The sequence below is a fragment of the Mesoplodon bidens genome (assembly GCF_964165515.1).
Source record: "Mesoplodon bidens genome assembly, chromosome: 4".
In the NCBI taxonomy this organism is placed as follows: domain Eukaryota; kingdom Metazoa; phylum Chordata; class Mammalia; order Artiodactyla; family Ziphiidae; genus Mesoplodon; species Mesoplodon bidens.
Window position 1 is genome coordinate 153128198 of NC_138160.1, and position 14233 is coordinate 153142430.

Here is a 14233-nt window from a genome sequence, read left to right on the forward strand (position 1 = left end):
AAAATACAGTTGCCATATGATCCAGCAATCCCACTCCTGGGCATATATCCAGACAAAACTATAATTTGAAAAGATACATGCACCCCAATGTTCATAGCAGCACTATCTACAACAGCCAAGACATGAGGGCAACCTAAATACCCATCGACAGATTAATGGTTAAAGAAGCTGTGGTATATATATATACAATGAAATATTACTCAGCCATAAAAAAGTGAAATAATGCCATTTGCAGCTACATGGATGGACCTAGAGATTATCCTACTTAAGTGAAGTAAGTCAGAAAGAAAAAGGGATTTCCCTGGTGGTCCAGTGGTTAAGAATACGCCTTCCAATGCATGGAATGCAGGTTCAATCGCTGGTCAGGGAACTAAGATCCCACATGCCGCGGGGCAACTAAGCCCGTGTGCCACAACTAGAGAGCCCGCATGCCACACCACAACTAAGACCCAACGCAGCCAAAAATAAATAAATATTAAAAAAAAAAAAAAAAGAATCTGCCTTCCAATGCAGGGAATGCGAGTTAGATCCCTGGTCAGGGAACTAAGATCCCACATGCCGCAGGGCAACTAAGCCTGCACGCCACAACCACTGAGCATGTGAGCCACAACTAGAAAGCCCGTGTTCTGCAACTACAGAGCCCACGCACTCTGCAGCCCCCGCGCTGCAACTACTGAGCCCACATGCCACAACTAGAGAGAAGCCTGCACGCCACAATGAAAGATCCTGCATGCAACAACGAAGACCCCGAGTGCTGCAACTAAGACCTGACGCAGCCAAGAATAAAATAAATATTAAAAAAAAAGAGGGGGGCTTCTCTGGTGGCGCGGTGGTTGAGAGTCCGCCTGCCGATGCAGGGGACACGGGTTCGTGCCCCGGTCCGGGAAGATCCCACATGCCGCACAGCGGCTGGGCCCGTGAGCCATGGCCACTGAGCCTGCGCGTCCGGAGCCTGTGCTCCGCAGTGGGAGAGGCCACAACAGTGAGAGGCCCGCGTACTGAAAAAAAAAAAAAAAAAAAAGGGAAGACAAATACCATATGATATCACTTATATGTGTCATCTCACATATGACACAAATGAACTTATCTACGAAACAGAAACAGACTTGTGGTTGCCAGGGTGGGGGATAGAGGAGGGTTGGATTGGGAGTTTGGGACTAGCAGATGCAAACTATTATATACAGAATGGATAAACAACAAGATCCTATTGTATAGTACAGGGAACTATACTGAGTATCCTGTAATAAACCATAATGGAAAAGAATATGAGAAAGAATACGTATGTATATAAATGAATCACTTTGCTGTATACCAGAAACTAACACAACACTGTATATCAACTATACTTCAATAAAAAAATAAAATAGGGCTTCCCTGGTGGCGCAGTGGTTCAGAGTCCGCCTGCCGATGCAGGGGGCACGGGTTCGTGCCCCCGTCCAGGAAGATCCCACATGCCGCGGAGCGGCTAGGCCCGTGAGCCATGGCCGCTGAGCGTGCACGTCCGGAGCCTGTGCTCCGCAACGGGAGAGGCCACAACGGTGAGAGGCCCGCGTACCGCAAAAAATAAATAAATAAATAAATGAAATAAAATAAAATAAATAAAACAAACAGACTCACAGACACAGAAAACAAACTTATGGCTACCAAAGGGAAAAAGGGTGGGGAGAGATAAATTAGGAGCTGGGTGTTAACAGTTACACACTATTATATAAAAAACAAATAAACAACAAGGTCCTACTGTATAGCACAAGAAACTATATTCAATATCTTGTAATAACCTATAATGGAAAAGGATCTGAAAAAGAATATATATATACATATCTGAATCACTTTGCTGTACACCGGAAACTAATGCAACATTGTAAACCAACTACACTTCAATAAAAAAATCTTTAAAACAACAAAAAAAACTTGAGTGATCCAAAAAAGGTGCCCCCCAAAATCAAAAAAGGACATAAAGATGGCACAAATTAAAAACAAACATCAAGACAATATATTCAAATCTAACTATATCAATAATCACATAAAACTTGAATGGTCTAAATACCCAAATTAAAGACAGAGACTGTCAGAATGGTAATACTCAACTATATGTGCTGCCTACAAGAAATTCACATTTCTTTTACATTTAAATGAGAGCCTTAAATTTAAATGTAATTTAAAAGAAAAATTTTAATTACATTTAAATGTAAAGATATGAAAAGATTCAAAATAAGAGGATGAAAACAGAAATAGTACGGTAAAACAAGTCAAAAGAAAGCTTGGTGGCCACAGCATAATGGAAATAACAGCAAAGGAAACAAACGCATGAGCTACACTTAGAAAAAGTCACCCAGTGAAGAGACAGAGAAACAACCTTTGAAGGATTCTACACTAGATAACGAGGTTGACACACCTATAATATAAGGAACATTTGAGAAGTTTATAATGGTTTATAATAGTTTTCATTCAAAATGTTGGGAATGTTGAAAGTTTTAAATTTTATAGGCATAGGTTTTGATGTTTAAAACTTATTTTAAGGGAGAAAAATCCCTTGACTTTGCTTAAACATTAAAAGTAATTAAACATTATTGTTAATTGTACTTGTGCAGTATTAACAGCTACGTCATACAGTAAATGTGGGGAAAATCCATTTAGAAAATGATAAATTGTTTTTCCAGAATTACTGTTATGGCATATTTTCAATTAGTTAATGTGTAATTCATAGTAGCAAAAGTAGCAAAAGTTACATTTTTAAAACTACCTGTATAAACATTTTTCCCCAATACTATGGTTTTTGTGCATAGCTTTTTTTTAAAATATTTATTTTATTCATTTGGTTGCACTGGGTCTTGGTTGCAGCTCACCGGCTCCTTAGTTGCAGCACATGTGCTCCTTAATTGCGACCGGCAGGCTCCTTAGTTGCAGCTCACCTCTCCTTAGTTGTGGCATGCGAACTCTTAGTTGCAGCATGCATGTGGGATCTAGTTCCCTGACCAGGGATCGAACCCGAGCCCCCCTGAATTGGGAGCATGGAGTCTTAACCACTGCGCCACCAGGGAAGTCCCTGTGCATAGTTTTTAAGAATCTTGGATTTAGAGACTGCCTTTTCATAAATTATAGGTTTTACAGAAACTGAAGAATTTTGACACATAAAATGTTGCTTCTATGTAAGTAATGATTCTCTATCTTTTATCAAAAGTTCATCTTAATCTCCTACATTGTGTTACATTATACTGCTTCTCTGTAACAATGTGTAGTTTGTATGCCTTTTTGTATCACAACCAGATAACCAACTAAAGTTGAAGTGACAATCCTACAAAATACAAAAGTTTTATTTCTGAAGACAATTTCAACTTGGGGAGTTCTGTAAAATCACATGACTTTCATGCACTGGGCAGAATGGACTATAGGAATGAATCTGGCTTTAGGGTTATTAACCTTCTTGAAGTCAACCATCTAAGATCCTACATAAGCACTAATGGGAAAAATTCAAAACTAAATGATAAAAGTTTATTTCTGAGAAATGTCTCAAGTTTTGAAAGTTTTTTTTTTTAAGGAACACTCATTAAGGAAGTCACTGAAGTAGTATTTTTTAAACTGGAAAAAATCAAACCATGATGCCTGTACAGTAAATCTAGGTAAATACCATACAAAGAAACTAAGCTAGTTGAAAACATGGCTATATTAGAAGGGAATTTTATTCTCATTCCTATATTATATATGTGACAGAACTGCAAAGAATGGAAATATTTATTTCTTCTAGACAGCAGAAAAAGTAAAAGAGTGACTAGTATTTAATAGTCTGTAATATTAACATATATGGACTATATATCAGGATGAACCAGTGTTAACACAAGACAGCATTTCTAAAATATTATTTTGAACATTAGGTCATTTGGTAATTTTCTATAGTTAAAGGATACTTCTCATGTTTTGAAACTAAATAAATGTGGGGAAATGGCTTAATTATAATTTCAGGCCCGCAGTTTGTAAGTTCCAGAAAAAGGGTATTTGCATGTGACATGCATTATATGCTTTAACCTCATGGATAACTATTTTCATCTACAGGTGAAAAGTTTTAGTTATTTTAATAACTAGATATTTTGCTTTTCAGAGGTCTTAAAATGGAAGTAGACCCATTGTTTTGAGGGAATTCCATTACTTTATACAAAAACCAGTCATTCTATGTTTGGTCCTTAATAAAATTTTAATTTGGACAGATTTATTCCAGCTAAGCCATAAATGTTAACATGTAAACTTGTTTTTATTAAAGAATTGTCCTATGGGGACTTCCCTGGCAGTCCAGTGGTTAAGACTCCGTGCTTCGACTGCAGGGGGCATGGGTTCGATCCCCGGTCAGGGAACTAAGATCCTGCATGCCGCATGGCACGGCCAAAAAAAAAAATTCCCCTATCAATAAAAAGAAGGGGGACTTCCCTGGTGGCGCAGTGGTTGAGAGTCCGCCTGCCGATGCAGGGGACATGGGTTCGTGCCCTGGTCCAGGAAGATCCCACATGCCGCGGAGCAGCTGGGCCCATGAGCCATGGCCGCTGAGACTGCGCGTCCGGAGCCTGTGCTCCGCAACGGGAGAGGCCACAACAGTGAGAGGCCCGCATACCTCAAAAAAAAAAAAAAGAAGGGAACTCCCCAGCAGTCCAGTGGTTAGGACTCCATGCTTCCACTGCTGAGGACACAGATTCAATCCCTGATCGGGGAAGCAAAATCTCGCAAGTCGCATAGCGCAGCTAAAAAAAAAAGAAAGAAAGAAAGAAAAGAAAAGAAAACTGGAGTAGCTATATTACTGTCATAAGAAGTAAATATCAGAGCAAAGATTATCACCAGTGACTAAAAAAAGGTTATTTCATAACAATAACGGGCTCAATCAAGAAGAGAGAAAAATCCTAAATGTTCACACACCTAATAACAAAACTTCAAAATACATGAAACAAAAATTGACAGAACTGAAAAGAGAAATAGGCAAATCCACAATTATAGTCTAAGGTTATAATACTTCCCTCAAAATATTTGTAGAATATTTGCAGAAAAACAATAAGGATATAGTAAATCTGACAACATTATCAACCAACTTGACCAGATTGACATTTATAGAAAACATCACCCAAAATACACATTCTTCTCAAGTACACACAGAATATTTACCAAGATAAATGATATTCTAGGTCATAAAACAAGTTTCAATTAATTTAAAAAGGATTCAAATGTACAAAGTATATATGACCAATGTAATTAAATCAGAAATAACTAACAGAAAAACCTAGAAAAATTTCCAAGTATTTAAAAACTTGGAATGTTGCACCTCTAAATAACCTATGGATCAAAGAAGAAATCAAAGGGAAATTAGAAAGTATTTTGAATTAAATGAAAATGAAAACACAACATGTAAAGAATTTGTGGGATGCTTTAGTAGTTCTTAAGCGAAAATTACACCATTAAACACGTATAATAGAAAAGAAGGTCTCTTGCTTAGCTTGACCTTAGCTTCCATTTAAGAAAGTAGAATCAAAAGAGAAAACTAAACTAAGCAGAAGAGGGACTTCCCTGGTGGTCAAGTGGGTAAGACTCTGCGCTCCCACTGCAGGGCGCCCGGGTTTGATCCCTGGTCGGGGAACTAGATCCTGCATGCATGCTGCAACTAAAGATCCCACATGCTGCAACTAAGACCCGGTGCAGCCAAAATAAACAAATATTTTTATAAATAAATAATAAAAATAAAATAAGCAGAAGGAAATAAAGATCAAAGTAGAAATCAATTAAACTGAAAACAGAAAAATTAAACAGAAAATCAGTGAAGGCAAAAGTGATAAACCAGGCCGATCAAGATGAAGAAGAAAGAGCTGTATCAGGAATAAGAGAGGTGTTATCACCATACATTCTACAGATTTCGAAAGGTATAATAACAACGAAATATTATAAACAACTATTTATAACAAGAAATTCAACAATGTAGTTGAAATGGACAAATTCCTTGAAATATACAATCAAAGCTTACTCAAGAAAAGAGATAACTTTATTAGCATTATATGTATTAATGAAGTTGAAATTGTAGTTAAAATCCTTTCCACAAACAAAACTTCAAGCCCAGATGATTTTACTGGCAAATTCTATCAAACATTTAAGTTAGAAATAATATAAACTCTTCTAAAAAACTGAAGAGGATACATTTCCTAACTCATTCTATAAAGCCAAAATTACCCTGACATCAAAACCAGATAAGACATTATAAGAAAACTACAAACCAATAACCCTCATAAAGATACGTGCAAAAATCCTAAATGAAATTTTAGCAAATCAAATCCAACATCAGGAGCAAGGGAAGTTTATCCCAAGAATGCTGGATTGATTTAATATTCAAAGATCAATGTAATTCACCACTCTGCCAGACTGAAAAATTATAACTTCATGTCATACGCTAAGAAAAAACATTTGAAAAACAAATACTGTATGCTAACACATATATATGGAATATAAAAAAATGGTTCTGAAGAACCTAGGGGCAGGACAGGAATAAGACGCAGACGTAGAGAATGGACTTGAGGACACAGAGAGGGGGAAGGGTAAGCTTGGACGAAGTGAGAGAGTGCCATGGACATATATACACTACCAAATGTAAAATAGCTAGTGGGAAGCAGCCGCATAGCACAGGGAGATCAGCTTGGTGCTTTGTGACCACCTAGAGGGGTGGGATAGGGAGGGTGGGAGGGAGACGCAAGAGGGAGGGGATATGGGGATATATGTATATGTATAGCTGATTCACTCTGTTATAAAGCAGAAACTAACACACCATTGTAAAGCAATTATACTCCAATAAAGATGTTAAAAAAAAAAAAAGAAAAAACATCTGACAAAATCCAATACCCACTCCTGATCAAAACTCTCAGATGGTTTTACTTTTAGAGCACATAGTGATGCCTAAGCTCTCTTTCATAAAGGGTTGAACAGATACTAACAACAAAACAAATGCTATGAGATTCAAAAAACTATTCTCTAAAAGATGGAGAAAAAATGGCAGACAGGAATTTATCTTTCCATTTCCAGGAAAGCTAAAACTTACCCAACTGAAATACTTCAAATTTACAACAGAGAATCCTGAAAATGGGGAATTGAAGATTGAAGAAGATAAGAATAAATACAGTTAGACCCTGAACAATGAGAGGGTTATGGGTACCGACCCTCCGCAGAGTCAAAAATCTGTGTATAACTTACAGGCGGCACCCTATATATACATGGTTCCTCCATATCTGCAAATCCTCCGTAACTGCGGTTCTGCATCTGCAGGTTCAACCAACCACAGATCATGTAATACAGTAATATTTACTATTGAAAAACATCCATGTATAAGTGGACTCATGCAGTTCAAACCTGTGTTGTTCAAGGATCAACTGTAGAACCAATTCATTAACTGGCCCCATGGACTGTTTTGGGACCAACAGAATCCAACTGGTTACTGACCCTTATGTGCATCTTTCTTCAGGCAGTGAGGCAGATGATCCAACTGGCATCAAAGAAGTGATTTCATGATACAGCATACTTTTTGTACTCTCTTATATAAATGTGTTTCTTACAATACGTCTACCAGCTTATATCATACAATAGAAGCTTTTAATAAACAGTTACTATGTACTGCACACTTATTATGTGTCAGGTACTTTAAATACATCACCTCATTTAATTCCTCTCAAAATTCCTGTGAGGACTTCCCTGGTAGCACAGTGGTTAAGAATCCGCCTGCCAATGCAGGGGACATGGGTTCAATCCCTGGGCCGGAAGATCCCACATGCCATGGAGCAACTAAGCCCATACACCACAACTACTGAGCCTGTGCTCTAGAGCCCACGAGCCACAACTACTGAGCCCACGTGCCACAACTACTAAAGCCCACGCACCTAGAGCCCGTGCTCCACAACAAGAGAAGCCACCGCAACGAGAGGCCTGCACACCGCAACGAAGAGTAGCCCCCACTTGCCACAACTAGAGAAAGCCCACGTGAAGCAACGAAGACCCAACGCAGCCAAAAATAAAATAAATTTATTTAAAAAAAAAAAAGATACATGAACCCCTATGTTCATAGCAGCACTGTTCACAATAGCCAAGACATGGAAACAACCTAAATGTCCATCAACAGATGAGTGGAGAAAGGAGATGTGATACATATATACAATGGAATGCTACTCAGCCATAAAAAAGAACGAAATAATGCCATTTGCAGCAACATGGATGCAGCTAAAGATTATCATACTGAGTGAATTAAGTCAGAAAGAGAAAGACAAATACCATATGATATCACTTACATGTGGAACCTAGAATACAACACGAACCTATCTATGAAACAGAAACAAAATCATAAACCTAATCCTAAAATCTGATGAAAACAATACCAAAAAAAGACAATTACATAAAACAAACGCCACTAGGAATACAGATGCAAACTCATAAATGATATACTGAGAAAGAAAATTCAATATTATGTTAATGTAATACATCATGACCAAGTAAGATTTACTCCAGAAATGCGAAGATGTTCCAAAATTTAAAAATGTATTAATATATAATATCAACTGATAACAGGAGAAAAACTGTATCATCATCTTGCTAAATAATGAAATTTGATTAAACATACATTTCTAAAAATACTAATAGTAAATAAGCAGTTAAAGAATATTTCTGAAACATAATAAAGAACAGAAATATGAAACAAACAGCAAAACATCAGAATACTTCCACAATTAAATTCAAGATCAAGATAAAGATGTACTCTATCACTGATATCAATCAACATTATTGTGGAGTCTATAGTCAATGCAATAAAACAAGCAAAAAAGTTAATTGTAAACACTAGAAAGGAAAAGAGAAAAATTATCATTATTAGCAGATATAAGTGCCTACCTACCTAAAAAACATAAGATAATCAACTGAATATTTATTTCAAAAATATGTTATAGATCAATGGAACAAAATAGAAAATCCAAAAACTAACCTATTTACAGACAAGATTTTAATTTACAATAAAGGTGAAATTTCAAATCTTTGCAGAAAGGATAGATTGCTGAAAAACATTGGTTGAAGTGCCTAACCAATGAGACTCAGTTTTTCAATATAAATGTACACTGTTTAGAGACGCATGTAAATGTGGTAGCAATGTAAAGAAAAGAATGGAAAGATAAATATAGTAGTTACCTCTGGATGTGTGGAAAGAGATGCATTTGGGGAGGGTCCACACTAACTCAAGAGGGCTTCAAATATGGTGAATATATGTGTTCAAATTCTTTTTTTTAAACTATGCCTTTACATATTATGCACTCTCCTGTACATACAATATATTTGACAATTTTTAAAAATTTAATGAGATAAATCTGTATGTGCTGTTATAGAAAGATCTACAAGTAATATTAAGTGAAAAAGCAAAACATTATGTCACATGATTCCTTTCCTGTAAAAGTTTTTATTGATGGTATTATGTATAAAGGTTTTTTTTTCTGGAAGAATACGGAAGAAACTGTTACCTTTCATTAAAGGTACACTGACTCAGATGTACATCCTCATTTTACACCTTTCTATACTGTTTTATTTTCAAACACTTTTGAACTGTTTTTATTCTGTTTTGATTTTTTAACAGGTATGTATATAACTTTTTAATATATCTGTATGTGTATAACTATTTTACTCTTGTCAATATTAAGTTTAGTTATCCAAATAGTAGCATCAATGGATTGTTCTCTTCTTTATACTTTTATACTTTAAAAAAGAACTATTTAGACAAAATCCTAATTAAAAATCAGACTACAAGAAAGTTCCCCCCCAAAAAACAAATATCCAACAGAAATATGAAAAAATGTTCCATCTTGCTTATTATTAAAAACATACTTCTGGGCCTCCCTGGTGGCGCAGTGGTTGAGAGTCCGCCTGCCGATGCAGGGGATACGGGTTCGTGCCCCGGTCTGGGGGGATCCCATATGCCGCGGAGCGGCTGGGCCCGTGAGCCATGGCCGCTGGGCCTGCGCGTCCGGAGCCTGTGCTCCGCAACGGGAGAGGCCACAACAGTGAGAGGCCCGCATACCGCAAAAAGAAAAAAAAAAAAAAAAAAAAAAAACATACTTCTGATTATCAAGTTGGGAAAAATAAAAAATGTCATAATAATCTTTGCAGGGAACAAGGAAATTAACACACTACTGATAAGAATATAAATGAGACTATTCAGACTGTAAAGGTTCTGATAGAATACCACATTAAAATTCTAAACTGATTTTGTAGGGATTATGGAGTCAAGGATTTCTAAGCAAGCAAGTACAAAGATCTAAAATTTAAATTCTTAGAAGAAAGCTGGAGTAAGCTAAGTGAAATTTACAGAGAAAAAACTGAAGGCAGAGAAGCAAGTTAAGTGTCTGCTATAAGAACTCAAATAACAAGTGATCAAGAAAAGAAATGAAAAATGGAACAGGAAGGACAGATGTGAGTGTCATTTAAGAGGTTAAACACTAAAGGATGTGGGACTCCCCTGGTGGTCCAGTGGTAAAGAATCTGCCTCCCAATGCAGGGGATGCAGGTTCGATCCCTGGTCGGGGAACTAAGATCCCACATGCCACGGGGCAACTACTGAGCCCGCACACCTCAACTAGAGAACCGTGTGCCTCAAACTACAAAGTCCACGTGCTCTGGAGCCCGAGAGCCACAACTACAAAGACCAACACTCTGGAGCCCATGCGCCATAATCAGAGAGAGAAAACCCTCACGCCACAATTAGAGAGAAGCCTGAGCGCCACAACGAAGATCCCACATGCCGCAACAAAGACCCAACGCAGCCAAAAATAAAAATAAATTAAATTTAAAAAAAAAAAGAAAAATCATATTAAAAAAGCTAAAGGATGTGCTGAATGATTAGGTATAAAACATGAGATAGAGGAAAGAGTTAGGGATAATTCTGAGCTTTATAACTTGAGGTAAATGAGTGGTTCTACCATCAAATGAGATAGAAGATAAAGAAGAGCGAGAGGTAAACTTAGAGGAAAAAACTATGACTTATTTCACTGCCTTACTGGATGTGACCTATAGACAGGTACAAATCTCCAATTAACAAATGGAAATAGGGAACAAAGGAAAGATGTTAAGATCTATTACAGCACTGTCCAACAAAGCTTTCTACAATGAAGGAAATGTTCTATACCTGCGCTAACACAGCAGATACTAGAGGTGACTAGTGCAAGAGAGGAACTGATTTTTCCTTGTATTTAATTTTAATTAATTTAAATTTAAATAGCTACAGGTGGCTAGTTGCTACCATATTGGACAGAGTATATCTAGAGACTTAAAAGGCATTTCCATTGTCTTTCTCTCACTTTCCAGACATGAAAATTAAGATTCACATCTAACTTATTCAAATAGTTTTGAAATATCACCTTCAGTTAATATAAAACTGAGGAACTATGATCCATCCTCAGCCAAACAGTATGATTTCTTTCTATTAAGTAATTCTTAATTCCATTTACAAATCAAAATGAAGCTAAGTAAAAACTGCATGGTCAGGACTTCCCTGACAGTCCAGTGGTTAAAACTTCGCCTTCCAATGCAGGGGGTGCGGGTTTGATCCCTGGTCAGGGAGCTAAGATCCCACATGCCTCCCGGCCAAGAAGCCAAAACATAAAACAGAAGCAATATTGTAACAAATTCAATAAAGACTTTAAAATGGTCCACATCAAAAAAAAAAAAAAAAAAAAAAAAAAAACTTAAAAAAATTTTTAAATTAAAAAAAAAAAAAAATCAAAAAACTGCATGGTGTCATTAAGGTATAGTCTCACAAAACAAACCAGTCACAGATAAGGAGGCCTAGTTTGAGACCTAGAGCTCTACTCTTCATAATACTGACCTCTCCATCACTATCAGATATCACAATGAATGCATCCTCAAGTCTACGCTTCTTCACATTGACAGAACTGGTAGTTTCTATATCTTTCTTCTCCAGGTTCTGAGCTTCAGAGACTTCTTTAACTTTTTTCTTTCTCCGTGGCATCCTTTTGTCTGAAATACAAGGAAAAATAATTTACTTAAAGTATAAGTTTTTTAGATGCTATTTGTAATTTGGTCATGTTAAAAAAAAAAAGATATACATCTAACAGAAGTAAAACTGGATTTCTGAACTCTTCTACTACTCATTAAGATTTGTATTTTTTCTATAAAGGAAAAAATACATATATAAATATGTAAACCTCATCTCTTCAGCGATATTTCAATAGGAAAAATACAACAATTTACCCTAGTTCCTTAAACATTAACTTAAATAATTGGTCCTCTTGACTATATTATTATTTACTTAAAAGTTTTTTTTTAATACCAATGCTTCAACCCAATAAAGGACATCTTCAAAATACCCACTGCTAATATCATACTTAAAGGTGAAAGACTAAATGCTTTTCGCTTAGGACAGGAACAAGACAAGAATGTCTGCTTTCATCATTTCTATTGAACATTATACTGGAGGCTCTAGACAGGTCAATTAAGCAAGAAGAAGAAATAAAAGACACCCAAATAGCAAAGGAAGAAGTAAAACTACTGCCTTTTGTAGATGGCATGATCTTGTATTTTAAAAAAAAGAACTAAGAAATCCACTAAAAAACTGTTATAACTAATGAACAAGTTCAGCAAGATTGCTGGATACAAGGTAAATATACAAAAATCAATTATACTGCTACCTACTAGCAATAAATAATCCAAAAATGAAAATTTTAAATTCCATTCTTAATAGCATCAAAAATAATAAAATTCTTAAAAAATAATAATAAAATTCTTAACAAAATTTAACAAAAGTGCAAGACCTGCAACTGAAAACTTTAAAATATTGTTGAAAGATATAAAAGATCTAAGTAAATGCAAAGACATCCCATGTTCATGAATTGGAAGACCTGACCTTGTTAAGAAAACAATATTCCCCAAATTGCTCTACAGATACAACATAATCCCTAATACAATTCCTACTGGCTTTTTTGTAGACACAGACAAGTTGATCCTAAAATTCACATGGGAAAACAGAGGTCCCAGAATAGCCAAAATAATCTTGAAAAAAAAGGAACAAAGCTGAAGGACTCACACATCTCAATTTCAAAACTTACTACAAAGCTACATCATCAAGACCATGTGGCACTGGCACAAGAATAGAAATAAAGATAAACGGAATAGAAGAACTATTCATTATGTGAGAGTCAAGAAAACACCCACACGTTTGCTATCAATTGCTTTCGACAAAAGTACGAAGATAATTCAATAGGCAAAGTATAAGTCTCTTCAACAAATGGTACAGGGACAACCAGATATCCAAATGCAAAAGAATGAAACTGGACCTCTACCTCACATAATAAAGAACTGCACAAAATAAATGGATCAAAGACCTGAAAGGAAGAGCAAAACTTATAAAATTCTTAAGCAAAACATATGCATAAAGCTTTGTCATCTTGGACAGGCAATAGTTTGTTAAATATGACATCAAAAGCATAAGCAACAATGGGACTTCCCTGGTGGTGCAGTGGTTAAGAATCCACCTGCCAATGCATGGGACATGGGTTCAAGCCCTGGTCCAGGAAGATCCCACATGCCACACAGCAACTAAGCCCATGTGCCACAACTACTGAGCCTGCACTCTAGAGACCGTGATCCACAACTACTGAGTGCACGTGCAACAACTACTGAAGCCTGCATGCCTAGAGCCCATGCTCTGCAAAAGAGAAGCCATCGCAGTGAAGCACACACACCACAATGAAGAGCAGCCCCCGCTTGCTGCAACTGGAGAAAGCCTGTGTGCAGCAACAAAAACCCAACATAGCCCAAAATAAATAAATAAAATAAACAAATGTATTTTTTTAAAAAAGCATAAGCAACAAAAGAAAGAACAGATAAACTGGGCTTCATCTTATTAAAAACCTTTGTGCTTCAAACCATAATATTAAGAAAAGTTTAAAAAAATAATAAAGAATGAGAAAAATATTTGCAAAGCATCTATGTAATAAAGGAACTGTATACAGAATATATAAAGAACTCTTGCAACTCAACAGTAAAAGGGCAAATAAACCAACTATAAAATGGGCGAAGAATGTGAACACACATTTCTCCAAAGAAGATATATAAACGACCAGTAAGCACATGAAAAGGTGTTCAACATAATTAGTCATCAGGCAAATGCAAAGCCCACTAATGATTGCTATTAAAAAAATAACGGAAAATAACAAGTGCTGACGAGGATATGGAGAAA

General features: G+C 36.3%; 1 protein-coding gene across 1 annotated transcript in view; it reads right to left on the reverse strand.

The window, feature by feature from the left end:
* UIMC1 (ubiquitin interaction motif containing 1) overlaps positions 1-14233 on the reverse strand; it is a 186242-nt gene that overhangs the window by 106962 nt on the left and 65047 nt on the right. The window contains 1 exon segment of the mRNA XM_081230769.1: positions 11861-12012. Coding sequence (XP_081086895.1) covers positions 11861-12004 — 144 coding nt within the window. The 5' untranslated portion in view covers positions 12005-12012.